This window comes from Schistocerca americana, chromosome 1 (assembly GCF_021461395.2).
Source record: "Schistocerca americana isolate TAMUIC-IGC-003095 chromosome 1, iqSchAmer2.1, whole genome shotgun sequence".
In the NCBI taxonomy this organism is placed as follows: domain Eukaryota; kingdom Metazoa; phylum Arthropoda; class Insecta; order Orthoptera; family Acrididae; genus Schistocerca; species Schistocerca americana.
The window spans coordinates 706,814,493-706,836,094 of NC_060119.1; the positions used below are offsets into that span (position 1 = coordinate 706,814,493).

The 21,602-nt window shown below is 39.6% G+C and overlaps 1 protein-coding gene across 2 annotated transcripts in view; it reads right to left on the minus strand.

The window, feature by feature from the left end:
- Positions 1–2,108: 2,108 nt before the first annotated feature.
- The window catches only part of LOC124545005 (ubiquitin-conjugating enzyme E2 J1-like), a 64,734-nt gene continuing 45,240 nt past the window's right edge, over positions 2,109–21,602 (minus strand). For both annotated transcript variants that reach the window (XM_047123779.1, XM_047123768.1), the window contains 2 exons: positions 3,648–3,762; positions 2,109–3,331 (listed from right to left, as the gene is read on the minus strand). In XM_047123779.1, the coding sequence (XP_046979735.1) occupies positions 3,113–3,331; positions 3,648–3,762 (334 nt within the window). In that variant the 3' untranslated portion in view covers positions 2,109–3,112. The remainder of the gene's footprint in view (positions 3,332–3,647; positions 3,763–21,602) is intronic.

The following is a 21,602-nucleotide window of genomic DNA, read 5'->3' on the forward strand; positions in this document are numbered from 1 at the left end:
GGAAAATGTGAGGGCTCTGTCTCACTATTTTCTGTGTGCTGAAACACTTCAAACCAATCTCTGCTGTATGTGTTCACATGGATTTCCTTGGATTTTGTTTAATAATTACAGAAACTGCAGTGACATTTTCAAGAGTAACTGGGATTTCAAGAGTAACTGGAATTTGCATGGGACAAACATCCTTACTGGATCGTGAGTCATGCTGCCCACCTGGTAGATAAAATTGTGTTTGAAAACTGCACCTTGCTAGCATAGGACAGTTTTCTATCTTGACATATTCCAGCACCAGAAACACATCGTTCAATGGAAGACACGATTTCAACCTCTTCCTTCAGTATGCCAACCTCCTTTCACATTTCAAGGGTGGAACTGAACACACTGAGCTATGGCGCACTATTTATAGGTACTTCATATTGCAATTACAGTGCAAGCAGTTAGCATTAGCAGTCTCTCGTACAATTTTGAAACTTCTGTATAAAATTCTTACAGCTTTCACAGTAAACATACCTGTCATCGCATTCACCTATCATTCTTTGTTTTTGAGATTTTTAATTTAGAAATCAGGAGTTCCTTCACAGACATCCTGTACGTATGAGGTCTGTTCAAAAGATTCTGTAACTCTGTCCACAAAATTTTTCTATGCTTACCTTTTTCTTATTGCGCATGGTCTCCTTCGAAATACTCTCCTTCACAATTGACCACTCCCAATGCCTTTTCCACTTCCACAAGCAGTCTTGGTATGCCTCTTGCTGGATCACATGATGTGCCATCTGCTTATTTTCTTTTATGTCAGTTATTGTTGCAAATAGTCATCCTTTCAGGGCGTTTTAAACTTTGGAAATTAAAAAAAAAAATCCGCAGGGGTCAGGTCTGGAGAGTATGGAGGATGAGGCAGCACAGTGATTTTGTTTTTTGTGCAATAGTCAAGCACTAACAGGGATGAATGTGTGGGTGCATTATAATGATGCATGAGCCATGAACTGTCTTGCCACATTTCAAACCATTTCCTTCTCACTTTTTCTCATAGGCACCACAACACATCCCTATTGTACCACTGATTAACAGTTTATCCCTGTGGCACAAATTCATGATGGAACTAATCCTTCAAAGTCGAAGAAAACTATCAGCATAGCTTTCACATTTGACCTGACCTGATGACATTTTTTTGGTCTCAGACTCTTTCCTGACCCACTATGAAGACTGAACCTTGATCTCAACATCACAACCGTAGATCCATGTTTCACCATCAGTCATGATTCTCTTAAGGAACATCTCATTCCCATTTGCGTGACCCAAAAGCTCTTCACAGAGTGTGAGGTGAAAGTCTTTCTGCTCTTGACTCATGAGCCGTGGGGCGAACTTGACAGCAACAAGGTGCATTCCAAGATGCTGTGTTAGGATTTCATGACATAATCCAACTGAAATGTTACATTCTTCTGCAATCTCTCTGACAGTCACTCTTCGATTTGCATGCACAATTTCGTTAACATTCCTGACATGAGCATCATCGGTAGACGTTGAAGAGCCTCCAGAACAAGGGTCATCTTTAACTCCCATCCAGCCATTTTTAAACTGAGTGAAACATTCGTAGCACTGAATACAGCTTAAGCACTCATCACTGTTGGCTTCCTGCATCATTTGCTGCCTCTCTGTAAATGTTTTCTTGCAAAATTGAATGCAGACACGTTGCTCCTCTAACTCTGCCATCTAGAAATTCGCAAACTGTGAGCACAATGCTTTACTCAATACAGCAATGAACAATAACTAACAGACACAACAATGAAACTTCCAGCAGTTATACATTAAACACAGGCATGTACAGGGATGCCAAATGCATTTTGCTCCAACACGTGATTGGCACGAAATTATGAATGTTCCAGAATTTTTTGAACAGACCTCATTCACCATGTCAACATCGTATTTTAACTGTTTGTTTGAAGTGGGAGTTATCTTGCACTTGATATGATTGTGATAGAAATGAGTAAGTTTCCACTGCAAATTTGAAGTTTTATCTTTAAACCCTAAAATTTATTCCACATGCATGTACAGAGTGGTATATGCCAGTTTACAAAAGCTGCTGGTAGTCCAGATCTCATTTAAAAGCAGGATGAAAATGAAATACTCAACTACAACTTTATTCATTCAGAGCACAGCTAAAGTGAGACACAGGGCAAGTCAGTTTACTACGTAATTCGTTAAATGGTTGCACTCCTAGGCCTCTAGAGCATGAGCAAGATAATTAATGGGATAGCATAAAATGGAAGTTAACAATGGGACCTATCTACAGACTTTTTCCCACAGTTTCAAATGCCACATACCATCCTCCTTTCTTACAAGCTATGGTGTCATCACAGCCACTGAATGACTAAGTCAAAGTTAAAATACTGATCAGACATACAGACTTTCCAGGAATCAGTTGCTGATGAAATACTCTTGGGTTTTCAGGGAAGTGGCAGTGATGACATTACTGTGTCGTATCTACCTTCTGCAACAACACAAAATCAACCACATCTGGCATTGTTAATGGAAGGTATCAAGGAGTTTAGTATAATATCATTACAGAAAATGAAATTTCCAGCCATTGTTAACAGGTCTGTCCCATCTATTCATACTCATTTTTTGAAATTCTATAATAACTTTATTTACAGTTTTACAGCAACACAAAGTGACTAGGAAGGATTTCTTACTTTCCTAAATCAAATATGAAAACATTTATTACATCATACAAGAAGAGTGTATTCCAGCTATTAAAGGATTATGAAAGCATGATAGACATCTCTAGAGCTCTGTACATTAGAGCAACAGAAGAAGCTCAGACTATAACATCACTGAGATAATGGGCATGGTTTTTAATAGACCTTTTGCTTCTAGACTTCCTCGAGTTGTTTCATTTCATACACAAGTTTATCATACAAAATATAACATATTTGTCTTTAGTACAATCTGGGCTCAATATACAGAAATATATTACATTTGTAGCAAAACAGAAAATTCCCTAATCAATAATCTAAATCTCTCCACCACTAAAAACAAAATATATTCTCATCTTTAATAAATGCAATATTTTTAATAAATCTCTCTTTACAGAAAGCTGTAAACAAGCAGAAGTAAATTAAAGGAGGAACACCCTCCGCACAATAAGAAATGCAATAGCTACAAGCAGAAACCAAACAAGAACAGTCATTCCTCGAGAATCACTACTGGCAGCTGAACTCCTGTCAGAACCAGCCATTTGTTCAGCTGGAATACCTTGCTGGACTAGTTCTGCTGTCACAACATCTGCTCGGCGCTGTCGCAAAGTACCATCTGCACTCTCGGATGGTTCCTCTCCCTGAGTAATTCAAGAAAATTTCATATTTTCTTCACATCTTACAAACATTATAGAATTCTGATTATTATGTTTAATAATGCCCTAAGAAATCATTTAGTTTCTCATCACAAAATAGACAACTTATCTTAAAATCATATGAACTCTTCCAAAAACTACTAATTTTAACTACAATCTGAACAATTAAGTGGCAAGATAGCATTGCTTCACAAAACACCTTGCAACTAACAACATTTTAATTACATACAGGAAAAAACATTTCCATTAACCAAAGTTACCTTTTACAAGCCACATTTCACATTATAGGTACAGAGCTTACCTTCAGAGCTATTTGCTTTATAAGGTTTGATTCTTCTTTTGTTGGTGGTAAGCATGTTGAATTTGACAAGTGCTCACAAATCTTTCCACAGTTCTGGCACTCCCACTGCTGTGACCTGCAACAATATAATAATGGACCCATTCCATAGCTTTTAATTCAAATTTAAGTCTAAAAACTGTACAAAAGAGTTATTTACATCCTTCAGGAATAGATTTTTGAATCCATAATGGTATCATTATTAACGAATACCTTCCACCTATTGTAAGACAACATAACAGCATAAAACATTCCAGCAGGGGAGGGGGGAGGGGGGGGGGGGGGGGGGGGAGGGAACAAGTCACTTTCTGTAGCAGTATTGAAATAGCTCTAAGTCAGACCTTTATTTAATAACATTTTTCGTAAGGTCTAGTTGGCTGGTCACACTAAGCAAATGACTATCATAATACACCAACTGTTCACCTTGTGTTGCTTGGTTACTAATATATACCAGTTCCATGGAACATAAAGGTGTTGGAAAATTATTTATTGCATGTTAAGTTCCCAATAAAATGTTGTAGAATGTTCAAAAATGTTCTTTCCCACTAAGCTATAACTGAGACTATCACCAAGTAGAAAAGCAATCCTGAAAACTATGAATTTGACACTAATTTCATTTTTTGTTATTATTTTTAAATGTCAATCCCTTCTCACCCTCACAGGCCACATCTAGCAGTAAATGTTACAAGGACTGTCGCCAATGAGCCATGTGAGCATGAAAATTATGGATTTAACACTAATAATAGTTGTACACCTGCCCAGTGACAGCCATAAGTTTCTTTACATGAGAGTATTTTGTTTTCACTTAGTAATTTATGTATCTACAATGTTTGGTTGAAAATGTTCCTTGTGTTGCAAAGTTACATACATTGTTAAGTTTCATCCCTGCTCCACACCACTACTCTACAGAAAAGACAGGAAAGTGTATCAACATTGTAAGGGGTCCGTAGGCCCTTACCATAAGTTTGCACTCGGCACAGGTCGATAGGGCAAACAATCGATAGTGTCGGGTTGCGAGAGCGAGGGTAGAGTTGAGTCAGTTCCCAGGTTGCGGGCCGAGCCGTGCGGAGGCCGGTTGCTGTAATACAAGGCTTACCGACAAAGGGAGTGGCCATCGCCGCGGTTTAACCTCTTTGTGTTAGAATAATACAGGGAAGTGAAGAAGCATAACTGCGAGAGGGATCAGTGATATTCTGTGCCGATATTTTTGGTTTCGCATCTACCGCGCCGGCATCATTTGGATTGCAGTGTTGGATTGTATTAGCATGTGACGATTATGAATAACGAAGAAGCCTGTGCTGAGATTAGCCGTAGTTAAATATGTATGACGAAGGCAGTGGCTGTCTCCTTGTTTTTGTGTTTTTGAGACGAATATAGGTTCTTGATTAGTGAAGCTGTGTTGTTGTTCTTCTTGGTACCAGACATTTCATTATTACAGCATTGAGAAGGACAAAATGGAATGTAACAACTCCGTAGCAATCAAATCCGATTGCCAGCCCCATTAGGTACACGGTCACATTAATTAATTATTATTTGGGCTGCTATTCAGATCCCGATCGAGCGGGATACACAATTCGGAGGTGTTACACCCTTGGCTTACCGTGAAAGGAGAAGTGCAATTTTCGGACGAATCGTAAAGAACAATAGGTAATTTTACCTTGCTTAACGCAAGAAAATATTTTTCCAATTTCGGATGAAGACAGAGTATAAACTTTAAAATCGCGACAAGAAACAGTGCATTTTGAACAATACGAAGTAATAGCATCTTACGATTGTGACTAAACTTTTTCCTTGCCATATTAGATAAGAATAACAGTGTTGATAAACTGTGTTGTAATGTGCAAACGCGTAAATCCGCACGAAAAACTGTGAAAAGTGAACACTAAAGAAAGACACGTGTGAACATTACTATAGCAAAACGAACTAAGAATTCGTCACGAAAGCCTTAAAGAAGTATTTAGTGGTAATATTTTGACTGAAATTGCTTTTTGAATAGTGAAAATCGGACAGCTTCATGTGGACCCATAAACTGTTATACGGACGACAATGTATTGTGGCGACGCAATTATTGAGTGACGTCACGCAGACCCGTGTAGCAGCTGCGCCAAAGAGCTTCGATCTGCCAGGTGATTTCACACGTCATCTCAACTACCTGTGCAAGGAGTAGTTCAAGCACAGACGCACTACACCGACGGTCTTCAGCGTGACTTCGAGACACCGAGCGCCGACCCAGCATCTAGCGGCCGAACTACAAACTACGCCCGTCTGCAGCGCCACGGAGCGGCTGACGGAGAACTACGACGACTCGCCACAGATCTTCAGCGCGACTTCACGCGGCTCCGGCAGCAGTACAGCGCCACGCCCACTTCAAACGTAAAAACATCGCGACTCGTGGTAACGTCAGTTGGTGAGTGAAGACGACTGGTTGACATAACATTAAATTGTAGTGTGCAGTCTTCGCGGTAAATAAACATTTGTAAACTGAGTTTCGCGTTAGGAAAAGTGCCCAATTACAGTAATTTCCTAAAAGTTTGCGAAACATACTCTGAAATATAGCATACTTATTTATGCATACTGCATTGTCTAAATGGTAATTATACAGATATGCTCATTGTTTTTGGGGATTTTACATTTATAGATTGTATGAGTGGTGTGATTTATCTTATTTAGAAAATTTTACATAAGCTGTGTATGTGACAATTGATATTTGAAGTTATTAGGTTTTGAGAGTTGTTATGTTCGGTATTCATACATATTGTATCAATTTTGGGATTAACTGAAGATACTGCAGTTACTGTTTGATTAGTTTCATGGTAATGAGGAGTGTTTTGGGTTACTAGAGGTTATTTTATATTACTTGCCTGTGCATTAAAAATAAACCAAACATGTCTACTGAAGATAAGCAAGTTTGTGAGGCAGTAGTTGAAAGGAAAGGGATAGGACAGGAAGACAGAGATGATTCAGGAATCAGTGGTTATGGATTGTCATTAGAAAGCCCATTAGCACATTCAACTAGTTATCCCGAGACACCGGGACGAACGACGAGAGATAAGCCAGTTTCAGAGGATGCCGATAGGTGGTCGATGTTGGTAGACTTGATAAAGAAAACTAACGCATCATTAGAGAAAGGTCTCAGAGAATCATTAAAGGAAGGTTTACAAGAAAATAAAGCATCATTAGAGAAAGGTTTACAAGAAACAAGAGAAGAAGGAAGAATATTCCGAGAATCATTAGAGAAAGGTTTACAAGAAACAAGAGAAGAGGGAAGAATATTCCGAGAATCATTAGAGAAGGGTTTACAAGAGATCAAAACGTCGCAGATGATGATGGAATGTAATCTGAAGAAAGAAATGCAGGAGTTACAAGAATGATTGAAGATGGACTTCGACGAGAGAGAGAGTAAGCTACAGAAGAATATAGACCAAATCAAGGGAGACGTGGAGAAGATGGAAGGAAAGTTAACAAAAAAGATGGAAGACGATATTGAAGAAACGAAAGCCGAATTGGGAGAAAGAATCAACGAAGTGGAAACAAATTGCAATCATCGAATCGCCGAGGTGACGCAGATACAGAAACAATGCAATGATGCGGTTAAGGGGATAGGAGATAGGCAAAACCAACTGGCTGTCAATCTGAGAAATGCTATAGCCGTGCAATGAGAAGAGGATAACAAGAGGGTTGCAATGGAGGTCAGGCAATTACAACAGGGAGTGCAGCAATTGGAGAGCAAGACAGAAGAAATTGATAAACGAATTAGCAATGCCACTTTAACCATTGGGGAAGGTAGAGTCGTTACCTTGATGAGCAGTGATAATCGGTACGTCCAAAATAATACAGGGCAGAAATTTAGACCAAAAGGAGGGTTGCACCCAATGATATTTATGAAATGGTTAAAAGGAGTTTTCCCAGCACATCTTAAAGACTCAGACAAGATTCAATTTGCAATAGATAGAATGGAAGGTGAGGCCTTCACTTGGGGAGTCAGGAAGAAGGAAGGGACTACTAGTTATGATCAGTTTGAAGAGGAATTCTTGAAGAAATACTGGTCCAAAAGTCACCAGTGTGCAGCAATTGAGGACTTACTCCACCGCAAGTCACTTAGTACATGGAGAGGAACGTTGAGAGAGTTTGCTGAACATTTGTGGGAATTGAACGAGACCTTGGAACAACCCCTGAGTGATGACGGGAATGATATCAGCGATAAAAAGAAGAATGAGCCGGAGAATGCAAGAAACTGTATCCGGGAGCCTAATTAAAGATAGGGAGGCCTTGATGGAAATACTGGAACAGTTGGAATCTGTTCGATCACAGGAACACAATCAAGCTAATGATCAAAACCGAGGGGGAAGTAATGACCCAAGGAATCATTTTGGTAATTCGTCTAATTATAGAGGAAGAGGTGGTGGCCATAGGCACAGGAACCATGGTGGTGAACGGCAATGGAGAAATGATTGGAGAAGGAGTGAAGAACCAAGAGATCATGAGAGAGGATGGGATAGGCGAATGAATGACACAGTGCATATAGAAGAGGTGGAGAGACCGGAAAACTGAATGACACTCCAGATGAGGTCCGGTCAGGAGTGAGAGCTACAAGGACCAGAGTAAACCTACTAAGACACGACAATGGTGGAGATCTGAGAGAAGATCTACTGGAGGAAAGAAGTAGGATTCCCAAAGAACCCATACTACCCATGATAAGGATCAAGCTATGTGGACTGAATATCGAGGCGTTAGTCGATACAGGAAGTGAAGCATGTGCAGTGTCCAAGAGGTTATATGAACAGGTACTAAAAGCAAACATTAGCTTGCCTAGTTTCCCGGTGAGTGGAGTGAGAATTGTGAACGCGTTGGGTGCAAGGAGTAAACCTATTACAGAACAAGTGTTGATTACCTTCGAGATAGTGGGAGAAGAATACGAAGCAACATTTTTGGTGGTGGCCGGATTGAACACATCAATTATTTTAGGGATAGATTGGTTGAATGAAGTTGATGCAGTAGTGAGTTTTGATGAAGGTACTATCAAGGTCAAAGGAAGAAAGGGAGAAGAGAAGAGGTTAAAGTTTGCTGAGGGGAGTGCAATCGAAGAAGAGGAGGAATTCAGAAGGATAAATTTGTGTCATGAAGAGGAACCCACCATGGGATTCGGGGAAGAGGAACTAGAAGAAGAAGTGTTGATATACCTTGAGGGATTAGCACGAGAGAATAGACATAAAGAGGATAAGATCAATAAAAAGTTGGAGGAGATGACACACCTAGATGAGGGGACTAAGAGGAAATTAGCCACAGTATTATACAGGCATTGTAAGGTATTTTCTCAACGGCCAGGTATCATGAAAGGGGTGGAGTGTAAACTAAAGATAAAGAACCATAAACCGTTCAATATAAAACAGTATTCCATTCCCCAGGTGAACCGAAGAGCAGTAGATGAAGAGATACAGAGGATGATGGACCTTGGTGTTATAGAAAGGGCCAACAGTCAATATAACAACCCCCTATTTGTCGTTGATAAGAAGGATGGAAAGGTGAGGATAGTTTTGGATGCGCGAACAGTGAACAAAATCATCGAGCCGGAGCGGGACAAACCTGAGACTATAGAAGAACTGATTCAAAAATTCCGAGGAGCAAAGGTGCTTAGTAACATCGACTTAACTGCTGGTTACTGGCAAATATCATTGGCCACAGAGTCCCGCCAGTATACAGCATTTACTTATGGAGGGAGGTGCTATCAATTTAGAGTGTTGCCATTTGGGATTAATGTGTCAGTGTCTGAATTCATAAGAGCGATGGATAAGATACTAGGCGAGGAGTTACTTAAAAAGGTCACCGTCTACGTGGATGACCTCTTGATAGCAAGCGAATCATGGGAAGAACATTTGAATAGATTGGATGCAATCTTGGCAGCTTTTGAAAGTGCAGGGGTAACTGTAAACCTGGACAAGTCGGAATTTGGCAAATCAAAGATAAAATTCCTGGGCCATATAATATCCGAGGAGGGTATCTATCCTGATCCTAGTAAAATGGAGGCTATTAGAAATTTTCCGACCCCCCATAGTAAGAAGCAGTTGCGAGCATTCTTTGGGGTTTGTGAGTTTTATAGAAAATTTGTCAAAGGATCTATACTTAATGCCCCGAGTATGAGGGGATCGACCAAGGCGAGGATGCCGTGGCATTGGAGTGCAGAGTGCCAAACCGAGTTTGAGGGTATCAAGGAAGCACTATATAGTGCAGACATACTGTACCACCCGGATTTTTCCAAGGATTTTTATTTAGGAGCAGACAGCTCTGACTATGGACTAGGAATACATTTGTACCAAATGGAGAGGAGCGGAAATGGTGAGAGTGTAAGAACAATAGCGTTCGGTAGCAGAAGTTTAAATGCTTGGGAGAGGAAATATTCGATTACTGAAAGGGAGGCATTGGCAATTGTGTGGGGGTTTAAGCGTTTCTAGTATCATTTGGCCGGGAGGCATGTGAAAGTAGTGACTGACCATAAGGCCCTTACATTTCTGACTACAAGCAAGCTGAGGCATAGCAGATTAACGCGATGGGCCTTGGCATTACAGGACTATGACTTCGAGATAATTTATGAACCAGGAGCAACACATATAATACCTGATGCTTTATCAAGATTACCAGCTGACTCGAGAGGAATGTTGGTGGACAGGCCAGAAGGAGAAGGAGTTAGAATTAACCTGATGAAGGGAGTACAGTATGAAGAATTCATAAGGAAGTTCCTAAAGAATGTGCGCAGGGAATATAACGAGGACGAGAAATTAAAGACAATTAAAACCAAATACAGGTGTGCAGGAGAGGAAAGAATACGCACATTTTATTATATTCATAGTGGGATACTTTATAAAAGAAACAAGGAGAGTGAGGAGAACTGAAAACTCTGTGTGCCTGAGCATGTGGTAGAAAAATTAATTTGGTATACGCACTATAGTAATGCGCATTATGGACCGAAGAAGTGTCTGGAAAAGTTGAAGTTAGATTGTGCATTCAACAACATGGGAAGGCGTATACGTAAGATACTGAGTACATGTGACACCTGTCAAAAATCTAAAACGACTACAGTACACCATAAAGGATATATGCATCCAATTGTACCAACAGCAATTAAGGACATAGTTGCAGTGGATCTCTTTGGGCCACTTCCTGCCTCACGAGGGAATTACACACAAATCTTAGTAGTGGAAGAACTGGTTTCCAAGTACATAAAATTTTACCCGTTGAAGAAAGCCACTAGTAGAGCCATCATTAACCATTTTGAGAAAGACTATTTTCAAAAGGTGTGTATTCCTAAGCGAATTTTGAGTGATAATGGGTCACAATTTAGGTCAAAGGAGTGGACAGAGATGCTAAATGAGCACAGAATAGAGCAAATTGCCATTTCTAGGTATAGGCCAGCTTCTAACCCAGCAGAACGAACAATGAAGGAATTGAACCGTTTATGCCGAACATAATCATAGGAAGCATGGTTCATGGAAAGAATATCTGGAAGAATTTGAGCGGGTCAGGAATAACCTCCCACATGATTCTACAGTGTTTGCACCATGTGAAGTATTGCTCAATCAAGAACCCAACAGTATTTTTTGTGAGTTGTTAGTCTACTCACCAGGAATTTCATTGACTTGGGAAAGGAAATTGGAGCTAGTGGAATTAAGTATGAAGGAGAAAGCTAGGAAAAGACAGGAAAGACACGACAAGCTAGTGAAACCGATAACTTACCGAGTGGGAGACTTGGTACTAGTAAAGGTTCGTGCAAAATCAAAGAAAATAAACTCTGAAATACACTAATTCAATCACGTTTATAAGGGACCATACAGTATTATAAAAATTGGTCATCCTAACATGGTGGAGTTGGAATATGCACGGACAAAGAGAGTGCATGGTAAGGAACATGTGGAAAACATAAAAAGGTACTACTCACACGAGAACAGGGATAACCCAGATGAGGAAGGGGAACTCGATTAGGGCGAATGTCTGAAATGAGAGTGTTCAAGCTCCTTGATGTAGTTGGGTAAGACATGTTTAGAACATTTAGCTGTTAAACGGACATTTGGAAAAGGAGAATGTTTATTTGCATTGTGTTTTCTGATGTATTATAACTAGAACTTCATATTTCATATCGACGATTACCTGAGAATGGGTGTGAAAACCTGTAACAATTAATTTGTAATATAATAATTCATATGTCATGTGTTTACGTAATAATTTTTGATTGTATGTTGTGTGTTTCATTCAATATGGACTATAGAGGATTATTGCTGCTTGATAAAAAAAATTGTAATTTGGACAATGCCATGTTTATGAGATGTAATAACCTTTTGTAGAAATTATTGTGGAGGCAGCCCACTACCGGAGTCGAGGGATTATTTGGTGAATTGTAATATCATTTATTATTTACACTCTGTTTTGTTCAGATGTAGCAGTGTCTAATTCCCTTGCCGATTCTTTTACGCCGGAGGCTCCAAAGAAGTTTTCGAGGGCGGGGATGTAAGGGGTCCGTAGGCCCTTACCATAAGTTTGCACTCGGCACAGGTTGATAGGGCAAACAATCGATAGTGTCGGGTTGCGAGAGCGAGGGTAGAGTTGAGTCAGTTCCCAGGTTGCGGGCCGAGCCGTGCGGAGGCCGGTTGCTGTAATACAAGGCTTACCGACAAAGGGAGTGGCCATCGCCGCGGTTTAACCCCTTTGTGTCAGAATAATACGGGGAAGTGAAGAAGTATAACTGCGGAGTGATCAGTGATATTCTGTGCCGATATTTTTGGTTTCGCGTCTACCGCGCCAGCATCATTTGGATTGCAGTGTTGGATTGTATTAGCGTGAGATGATTATGAATAACGAAGGAGCCTCTGCTGAGATTAGCTGTAATTAAATATGTATGACGAAGGCAGTGGCTGTCTCCTTGTTTGTGTGTTTTTGAGACGAATATAGGTTCTTGATTAGTGAAGCTGTCTTGTTGTTCTTCTTGGTACCAGACATTTCATTATTACAGAATTGAGAAGGACAAAATGGAATGTAACAACTCCGTAGCAGTCAAATCCGATTGCCAGCCCCATTAGGTACACGGTCACATTAATTAATTATTATTTGGGCTGCTATTCAGATCCCGATCGAGCGGGATACGTAAATCGGACTTGTTACAACATGACAGCAACTGAAATGAATCAGTTCACATCTAGCTGGAGTTATATAAATGCCAAAATACAGAATGCACCTGGTTAATTCTACTCGTTATGAACCTACTGTATGCAGAATGTCTTGGAGGCTGATTTTATAAATGGAGGAACTACTTGCACATGGATAATAATGGTAACATCATTCCAAGAGAACATGGAGATTATGTCAAGCTGTTCAAAATTAGGTCATTAATGGAAACTCTGAGAAAGTTTATGCTGATCAGGCCAGAGGAGTACAACTCCTTAGATGACAAAAGGACATGGTCATGAGTCAGGTTGAAAATTTGATTAACATCAGAACCAGAGTCTATTTACTGATAATTAGTTTTCTTGAGATAACCTGGGAGAGCCCACTGAAAATATCACACAGTGGCCTATTAATGCTAAGCAGTATACAGACATCCTTTGGCTTACAACAGTGAAAGACTAGATATATTGCAGGTTTCTATTTTTGCAGTCAATATTATACAGTCCCAATAATGCCATTTGTAATCATACAATGGAAAATCCAGGATGAAAAGTAACAATATTATGAAAAAAATAGATGCTGAGTCGCAGATAAGCACAACACAAAGACTGTCAGAATGTGAGCCTCCGGCCAACTAGGCCTTTGTCATAAATAAAACACATTCACACACCCACAAACAACCACAGGTTCTGGCCTCAGTATCCAGAGATTGTGGTCATGTGTTGTCTATTTCTGATGAAGGCCTAGTAGGCCAAAAGCTCACTTTCTGACAGTCTTTCTGTTTGGCCTATTTGCAACTCAGCATCTCTGCTACAAGGTGCACAGAAACTACCCTTTTCACAATTGTAATCATTTTAGATTTTTAAAACTGAAATGTATTTTTATGATTAATATATTCCCATATATTTTAGGTTTTTTTCTCTCTTTAATCTTCCACTATGTGTGCCAATACACCAAAGTTTTCCTATAACTAGCTAAAACCCAGTCCCACATACTGTTCCTGCATTGTGTTGCCTGAAATCTCCCCCCCCAAATTGCCAGACCATTACATTACCCATCAACTAAACCCATCCTTCTACAATGACCTCTATCTATTCAAATCTTTAGCAGTCTGCAGCCCACACCAACATAGTCCTACAAAATCATATAACTTAGGCCCAAGCTCCCTTGTACTACCTCTGCTGCATCCATAAAATCCTCTTGCTCTGCAATCTCCATTTCCTGCATCCCACCTCCAAGACCGAAATCCTTGCAGTATGCACAATGCCATCTCGATCTATTCACCTCATAGTCTTGCCTTGGACTATCACTAACAACCACTACTACAAGAACCTCCATTATGTCAAAGCAGTAGGTGTATCAAAACAAAATGTCCAGACACTCTGCGACCAAAATGGTACTGAAACAGAGGATGACAGACTAGAGGCCGAAATACTAAATGTCTTTTTCCAAAGCTGTTTCACAGAGGAAGACTGCACTGTAGTTCCTTCTCTAGATTGTCACACACATTACAAAATGGTAGATACCGAAATAGATGACAGAGGGATAGAAACACAATTAAAATTGCTCAAAAGAGGAAAGGCCGCTGGACCTGATGGGATAACAGTTCGATTTTACACAGAGTATGCGAAGCAACTGGCCCCCCTTCTTGCAGCGATGTACCGTAAGTCTCTAGAACAGCGTAGCATTCCAAAAGATTGGAAAAGGGCACAGGTCATCCCCGTTTTCAAGAAGGGACTTTGAACAGATATGCAGAACGATAGACCTATATCTCTAATTTCGATCAGTTGTAGAATTTTGGACATGTATTATGTTCAAGTATAATGACTTTTCTGGAGACTAGAAATCTACTCTGTAGGAATCAGCAAGGGTTTCGAAAAAGACGATCGTGTGAAACCCAGCTCGCGCTATTCGTCCATGAGACTCGGAGGGCCATAGACACGGGTTCCCAGGTAGATGCCGTGTTTCTTGACTTCCGCAAGGCGTTTGATACAGTTCCCCACAGTCGTTTAATTAACAAAGTAAGAGCATATGGACTATCAGACCAATTGTGTGACTGGATTGAAGAGTTCCTAGATAACAGAACACAGCATGTCATTCTCAATGGAGAGAAGTCTTCCGAAGTAAGAGTGAATTCAGGTGTGCCGCAGAGGAGTGTTGTAGGACCGTTGCTATTCACAATATATATAAATGACTGGGTGGATAACATTGGAAGTTTACTGAGGCTTTTTGCAGATGATGCTGTAGTATATCAAGAGGTTGTAACAACAGAAAATTGTACTGAAATGCAGGAGGATCTGCAACGAATTGACACATGGTGCAGGGAATGGCAATTGAATCTCAATGTAGACAAGTGTAATGTGCTGCGAATAAATAGAAAGAAGGATCCTTTATCATTTTGCTACAATATAGGTCAGCAACTGGAAGCAGTTAATTCCATAAATTATCTGGGAGTAGGCATTAGGAGTGATTTAAAATGGAATGACCATATAAAATTAATCGTCGGTAAAGCAGATGCCAGACTGAGATTCATTGGAAGAATCCTAAGGAAATGCAGTCCGAAAACAAAGGAAGTAGGTTACAGTACACTTGTTCGCCCACTGCTTGAATACTGCTCATCGGTGTCTGTTTCGGACCAGAAATGGTTGACAGAAGAGAGAGAGAAGACCCAACAGAGAGCAGCGCGCTTCATTACAGGATCATTTAGTAATCGCGAAAGCGTTATTAAGGAGATGAGAGAGAAACTCCAGTGGAAGACTCTGCAAGAGAGATGCTCAGTAGCTCGGTATGGGCTTTTGTTGAAGTTTCGAGAACATACCTCCATGTACAATACGAGACTGGAATAGGAGGGAGAACCGACAGAGGTACTCAAGGTACTCTCTGCCACACATCGTCAGGTGGCTTGCAGAGTATGGATGTAGAAACAACCCAAACTTTCCCCTTATCAATCACAAAACCCTGCCTGCAGACCTACTACATCTATCACACCCACACAAGCTCACTCTCATCACCTTACAGAACCCAGAGTCCAAACAGGCCCACAACAAAGTGTTGAATCTGTCTTCCACAAGCTTCTGTCACACGAAAGTATAAGTCCTTTATAAAAGGCTCACCTTTTGGCCCACTCACAAATTTCTGCTGTGCTTCTTAAAGAACTTCTTTGCGTCTTCCAGTTCCTACAACGGAAACACTTCATTACAACCAACCCTACCAATCATTCTCTACCAAAAACCAATATCGAACCTGACTTAGTCAATTTACACATCCGTGTAGCCATGATCCACCTCCACTTCTCTTGAATTGTCCTTTGATAACTTTCCATACCTTCTCAAGTTCAAATCTTGCCGTATCTTCATTCACTAGATCCCCCCAACAATTAAACCAACCTCACAGCAACAGAAAGAACCACATTCCACCACCTAAAAACTATTCCCGACCTTACAACACTATCTGCTGACAAAGGCTCCACCACTGTGTCTATTAACCACAGGGATTAGCTGGCTGAGGGGCTCCTCCAGTTATCAGGTACACCACCTACAAGCCCTGACATAATGAACCCATTCCAGAAATACAGCATGATCTCCAGCCCTCCTCAAACTCCCAAGTTCATTCCAGAAACTCTCCCCTGAATCCATCTCCCTCCTCATCGCCTTTATTCCCTGGAATCGTACCTACTACGTGCTTCCTAAAATACATATACCCTATGACCCAGGATGTCCACCTGCTGCTTGACTTTCCTCCCACACTTAGAGAATCTCTGCCCTTGTGGACCAACACCTTCTGCTTATCACCAGAACCTACTTCCCTATATGAAAGACACTAACCATTACATCTACCTAAGCTCAACATTTCCTGTCCCTTTATCACCTGGCAACCTGCTTGTCACTGTTGCAAACCTCCCTATGCTCAAACCTCCCCAACGCCCATGGTCTTTCCTTTACCGAACACTACCTCTTTCAGTGCAAACTGACAACAAATATACAACCTTCTGCCAGGTCACCTGGACCAACTATATCCTTACCCACAATTAATTCTCCTTTGAAGGCGTCAGCTGCAAACAAATTCATGGCACAGCAATGGATACCTTCATGACCCCACCCTATGCCAACCTATTCATGAGCCACCCAGAGGAATCCTTTCTAGCCACCTAGAATCCCACACTCCTCACTTGAGTCACATTAACTGATGGCATCTTCATGACCTGGACTAACGGGGATAATAAGCGCCATTTTAATACAGAAATATTTCTTCACATTTCTGTCTTGGTGGCGAGTCTAAGGAGTTGGAGGACTTGACAGCTCTATGATATACTGGAGAGGGTGGGAAGTTAACTGGCTACTGAACTCATTTTATAACTTTACTACCTTACTGCTCGCTGCTATGCTCATGTGGACTATGGTCTGCACAGATGTTTTTCTTTTCCTTCAATAGAAATTTTATGTTGTTCACAAATTGTAACACCGTCTAAACTTTTCACACTAATTAAGACAGTAGAAACAGTCTTTTCTGAATGTACTTATGACCAAAAAGCTATTCTGGTAATGGAGTCCTAGGTATTTTGTTGATCATGGCTTTTGTGTTCTTGTGGTGATATTTCCACAGAAATTTTTGTCCCCTAACTCATATTTCCTTGTATCTAACCAAGAAGTGAAATATCAGTTTTCATAGATTATGCTTTACATTTTTTTAAAAATATAAAACTTTTCATTCCCTATTTCACTGCTTTGGGGAGTTGATTTTTCAAAAAAATTGAAAAACATATTTTTTTTATTTCTAACCGAGAAGTCAAATACCAATTTCCATAGTTGTAGCTTTAAAAATGATTTGGTATTTCTTTAATAATGATTTATTTTCAAAACGATATCCAACCACTAATGGTTGAATTACCAAAAATGCTGACACATATTTGTTATTTATAACTGAGAAAACAACTATCAATTTTCCTAGCTCAAGCTACAAAATTGTCTTAATAGCAACATTTTTCAAAAAGCCTTTCATCCCCTATTTCACCCCCCTTAGGAGTAGAATTTTGAACAATACCTTCTTAAAAGATGCCTACTGTATAAAATCCACACCTTATCCAAATTTCAAATTTATATTCTTTATTTCAGTTTCTATTCTTAGCACTTTGTTCTGGACGATGATGAATCAGGCCCTATTTCACCCCCTTGGGGGCTCAATTTTCAAAAATAGTGTAATGTGTATCTTTTTTATTTCTAACAGAGAAGCAAACTACAAATTTTCATAGGTTTTGCTTAAAAAATGGTTGCATAATAAAACATTTCTATAAAAAATTTCATCCTCTATTTCATCCCCATAGGAACTGAATTTCATGAAACAGATATTTCATATATTTCTAATTGAGGAGCCAAATTCAAGTTTTCATGCTTTCATAATGAAATATTCTCATGAAACATTTCATCTCCTATTTCACTTCCTTAGGGGTTGAATTTCCAAAAAACCGAAACTTTTTTTTTTTTTTAATTATAAAGAATGTAGCAACCAGTAGCGGAAACATAATTTATTTATGCATGTTTCCGCAACTGGTTGCTACATTCTTTATAATTTTATATTCCATAGTCGCTGCACAGAAAGGGAACCTTATGGAGTCCAACATTCAGCAATTTTTTTTTTATTTGTAACCGAGGAGCTAAATAGCAGTTTTCACACATGTAGCTTTAAAAATACTTTAGCAGCTTGTTAATACTGGTTTACATTTTTTAAAATTTCCCCCCACTATTTCATCTCCATAGGGATTAAATTTCCAAAAATGCTGAAACACGCATTTCTTTATTTCTCACCAATTAACCAAATACCAATTGTTATAGGTCTAGTTTGAAAAATCCCTCAGTAGGAACATATTTTTAAAAAACTTTTCATCCCTCATTTCACCTCCTTAGGGTTGGAATTAAAAAAATCCCTTCTGAAACAATGCCAACAGTATATGATTAACATCCTCTGCAAATTTCAAGTTTCTATTCTTAGTGGTTTCGGATGGGTGATAAGTCAGTGAGTGAGTCAGTCATTCAGGACATTGCCTTTTATGTATAGAGATTAATACTAAACAAAAAGTATCATGGAACCCAGAGCATTTCATTCCTTATAACGGTAGAATTAATTACGCAACTAGCTGTTTGCAGCCATGCATTGCTGTGGCTCATCTGACTAAATAGGAAAGAAAGGAAAGAGAAACCCCATGTTTCTAATATGTATGGGAATTGAACATACATCCTAATCTTCTCTCTCTCTCTCTCTCTCTCTCTCTCTCTCTCTCTCTGCCCATCATCTCCTCTCCTCTTTGTACATCACCTCCTCCTCTCTTTCTCCATCGAGTCTTGTGTAAAAATTTAAAGTTAATTAGTCAAGAACTTTTCAAGATTTTTGATAATAATCTTTACCCTTATAAATTACATATTTATTTGTATACTACATATGTTAAAATTAGGTATATAAAAACAGATGCATATTCTAATGCAGTATTGTGTCAAAATTTCCAAGCGATCAGAGATTTACAATTTTGTACAAATGAACCTTTACATTTTTGCTGATTTTCCCCTATAATTACTACATACATATTTATGTAGTATATGTGGTGCTACAGTAGGTATGTAAAGACACACACATATTTGAATGCAATGTTGTGTCAAAATTTCAAAGCAACTGGTGAGGAAATTATGGAGATTTAACAGGAGTATGAAAGATGATGTGGGTATAAAATGTAGAACTGTTTTTCTTTTGATATACAAAAATTGTTGTTGGAGTTTTCTCTTTAATCTGATGTATGTTTCACTGATTTTAGAAGACTAAGTATTTTTAATTTATTTGAAATAATGTATTGTACAAGTAATTTCTACAGGTTCCATGAGCACTTTTTCAGTTATGACAAGATCTCTCACGAACTATTTGCTCTAGAAGGTGGTGATTTATGTTGATTTAAAGTAAGCATTCTGCTGCATAGGTTGGCTGCATTGGTTGCTCTGATATCACTTTCTATCTGTGATATAGCACATGGGAGCACTCACATTTTGTAAGTTGTGCTATACCTTTTGTTGTGTATATTTGGACTTGTTGCTCCTTGAGCTGTGTTTCTCTCTTTAATATGATTCCATCAAAGGAAATATTTAAGAAGAGACGGAATAATAAGGGAAACAAATTCTACAGAAATATGTCCAGGTGGAAGTTTGCATTCAGAGACTGAGGTTAGGGCAAGCAACAACGAACAAAGTTCTTCACCACTGAGTGCTTCCAAGAAGAAGCTTGTGAACTGTAATCAAGTGTACAGTGAAGTCAGTGCCAGTGATATCAGTTAAATATTCGATTTAAGTGTACTAAAAACAATCTTTAATCAAATTGCATGCTGTCATCGCATCATTTGTGTGTGTTCTCAATGCCCGCACGGATGGCCCTGCTCCATGTCAGTGATTCCTACCACCACCACTAAGGACACTGATTATGATTTCGGGTAGCAATTCAAAACCAATAATCCACAAACAAAAAGTAACAACTTATATGTGACCATGTCTGTGTTTGCTAAATGAAAGGTTTAGTTCTTAGTTTGGAAGTCTCTTGTTTGAGTGTTGAGAGTAAGAAAGAATTTTGGATAGCTGAAGAAAGTAAAAACAATAACCTTTCTGAGACAAATGTTAGAACAGCCCAGTATTCGTTAAGTGGGATTTGGCGAAGAGCCTAAAAACCACATCCACACTGGCCAGCACACTGACCCTCAATCATTAACCAGCCAGGAGGATTCGATCTGGGGCCATTGCAACTCCTCATCCTGGAAGCAGCTCTTTAACACATATGGCTATCAAAGCAGATAGATTTCCTGGGGGCATGTTGTAGGTGATATATCTGAAGCAGAGTTCAGTACACAGCCCACACCTGAAGGTCCATGCTAGTTGAGTCGGTGGTATCAATGGCATAGCTGTTGGCACTCCACCTGCCTCAGAAGCCATCTTGTTCTGTTTGTTGAACACGTCATCCTTCATTTTTTATCACACAGAGAGAGGGTCCTTTTGCTTTGTTGAGAATGCAGCCACAGTCATGGTTCATCAGTTGGGCATTGGTTCATATTTTGATCTTGTATATCCCAGCATTACACAGTCCGAGTACATCCTCGACATTCACTTGCAGTACCCTAGTTTTAGGAGGAAACATCCGTTCTTCCCTGATAAAGTGCCATTGTGAGGGACAAAGGCTGTGGCCTCATTTTTCTGCTATTCTCCTGTCAGGGCTCTTTGGATGTGCAAATCATTCTATTTTTCCAGAATTTTTTTCCATTATTATATTCATGGCAGTAATTTTCAGCAACTGTAGTATATATTTTTTCGGGATGAAATTCAGTAGTCAGTTCCAAATACAGGGTGTTTCAAAAATGACCGGTATATTTGAAACTGCAATAAAAACCAAACGAGCAGCGATAGAAATACACCGTTTGTTGCAATATGCTTGGGACAACAGTACATTTTCAGGCAGACAAACTTTCAAAATTACAGTAGTTACAATTTTCAGCAACAGATGGCGCTGCGGTCTGGGAAACTCTATAGTACGATATTTTCCACATATCCACAATGCGTAGCAATAATATGGCGTAGTCTCTGAATGAAATTACCCGAAACCTTTGACAACGTGTCTGGCGGAATGGCTTCACATGCAGATGAGATGTACTGCTTCAGCTGTTCAATTGTTTCTGGATTCTGCCGGTACACCTGGTCTTTCAAGTGTCCCCACAGAAAGAAGTCACAGGGGTTCACATCTGGCGAATGGGGA